Raw genomic sequence first — 1,176 nt, forward strand, 5'->3', positions numbered from 1 at the left:
TCTGAGAGGAAGAAGAAGAAGAAGAATCCTTGTTTGCCCACTGAGCAATTTGCCCACAACGGTCGGGAATCAAACATGTTCATCTCTGAGTAGTTGCCAAATAATTTCTTTTTTTTTACAAATTTGTGACAACCTTTCTCTGGGTGGATGATAACATGCACAGTTAGGGACCAGTGGAAATGAAAACAATAAAAGGTCAAAGGTTACTAGGTCCAAACTGAATGTGTAATAACTGGCACTGAGGGAACCTATCATGGCTTTGGACATTATACAAAGGGTTTGTTCAACAATGGGGGGCAAAGTATTAAAAAACATCCATAAATGAAATATAGAATCACTGAAGAAAAATTATATTTTCTCAGATATTTGACAACTGAGGCGATTATCTTTTTCTATTATAAAATGTTTCATTTTTGTAGGAAAATATTCTGCATCGGGTTTAAAAAAAAGAGTTCATATAAAATGATCTGTAATAAAAAAAAACATTGATTAATGAATGAATGATGTTTGAATGACTCGTCTCTTTGCTTTAGGTGCGGCAGCACGGCGCCATTAAGGATATAGTGGACCTGTTTAACAGCGAAAACACAGAAGTGGCCCGTTATGCAACGGGCGCTGCTCGCAACCTCATCTATGAGAACAACGACAACAAGAATGCCCTGATTGAACTCAACGGCATCGCTGCGCTTAACGAGGCGCTAAAAGAGAATGATGATGAGCTTTACAAAAACATCACAGGTAAAAGGATCCAGACTGTGAATATTAATCAGGTTATTATCCTCATACTTTCTGAGCTCAGTGCTTTGACTAAAACTAGGTCTAACTAAACTTGTTTTTTATTTTAAACTCAACATAATTAATGAAAAATAATTCAGTAGCTTATGAACAAACATTAGTAAAAAAAAGACTATACTAATTATGACTTTGACTGTTTCTGTTAATTTGATTGGTTTAGGCTGACTACAGTGTCAGCAGATAAATTGCTGCTTTTCAAGTAAAAAGTGTGTTGATAGAAATAAAGTTAAATAAGAGTAATTGGGAGCCAATGTCACTCCCTTACTCAGCTTGACATAAACTGGTTTTCACAAAGTTCTCCATGTGGACGTATGACATTTTCTCTAACATAAGCATTCATCATTTAAACATTCTGTAATAAATGTCTGGTATCTGCTTAGA

General features: G+C 35.3%; 1 protein-coding gene across 2 annotated transcripts in view; it reads left to right on the plus strand.

Annotated features, from left to right (window-relative positions):
* Nucleotides 1–1,176, plus strand: part of LOC107101979 (plakophilin-3-like) — a 27,675-nt gene that overhangs the window by 19,580 nt on the left and 6,919 nt on the right. For both annotated transcript variants that reach the window (XM_015401085.1, XM_015401084.1), the window contains one exon: nucleotides 534–738. In XM_015401085.1, the coding sequence (XP_015256571.1) occupies nucleotides 534–738 (205 nt within the window). The remainder of the gene's footprint in view (nucleotides 1–533; nucleotides 739–1,176) is intronic.

Source organism: Cyprinodon variegatus, unplaced genomic scaffold, assembly GCF_000732505.1.
Source record: "Cyprinodon variegatus isolate N-32 unplaced genomic scaffold, C_variegatus-1.0 Scaffold1181, whole genome shotgun sequence".
Classification (NCBI taxonomy): Eukaryota; Metazoa; Chordata; class Actinopteri; order Cyprinodontiformes; family Cyprinodontidae; genus Cyprinodon; species Cyprinodon variegatus.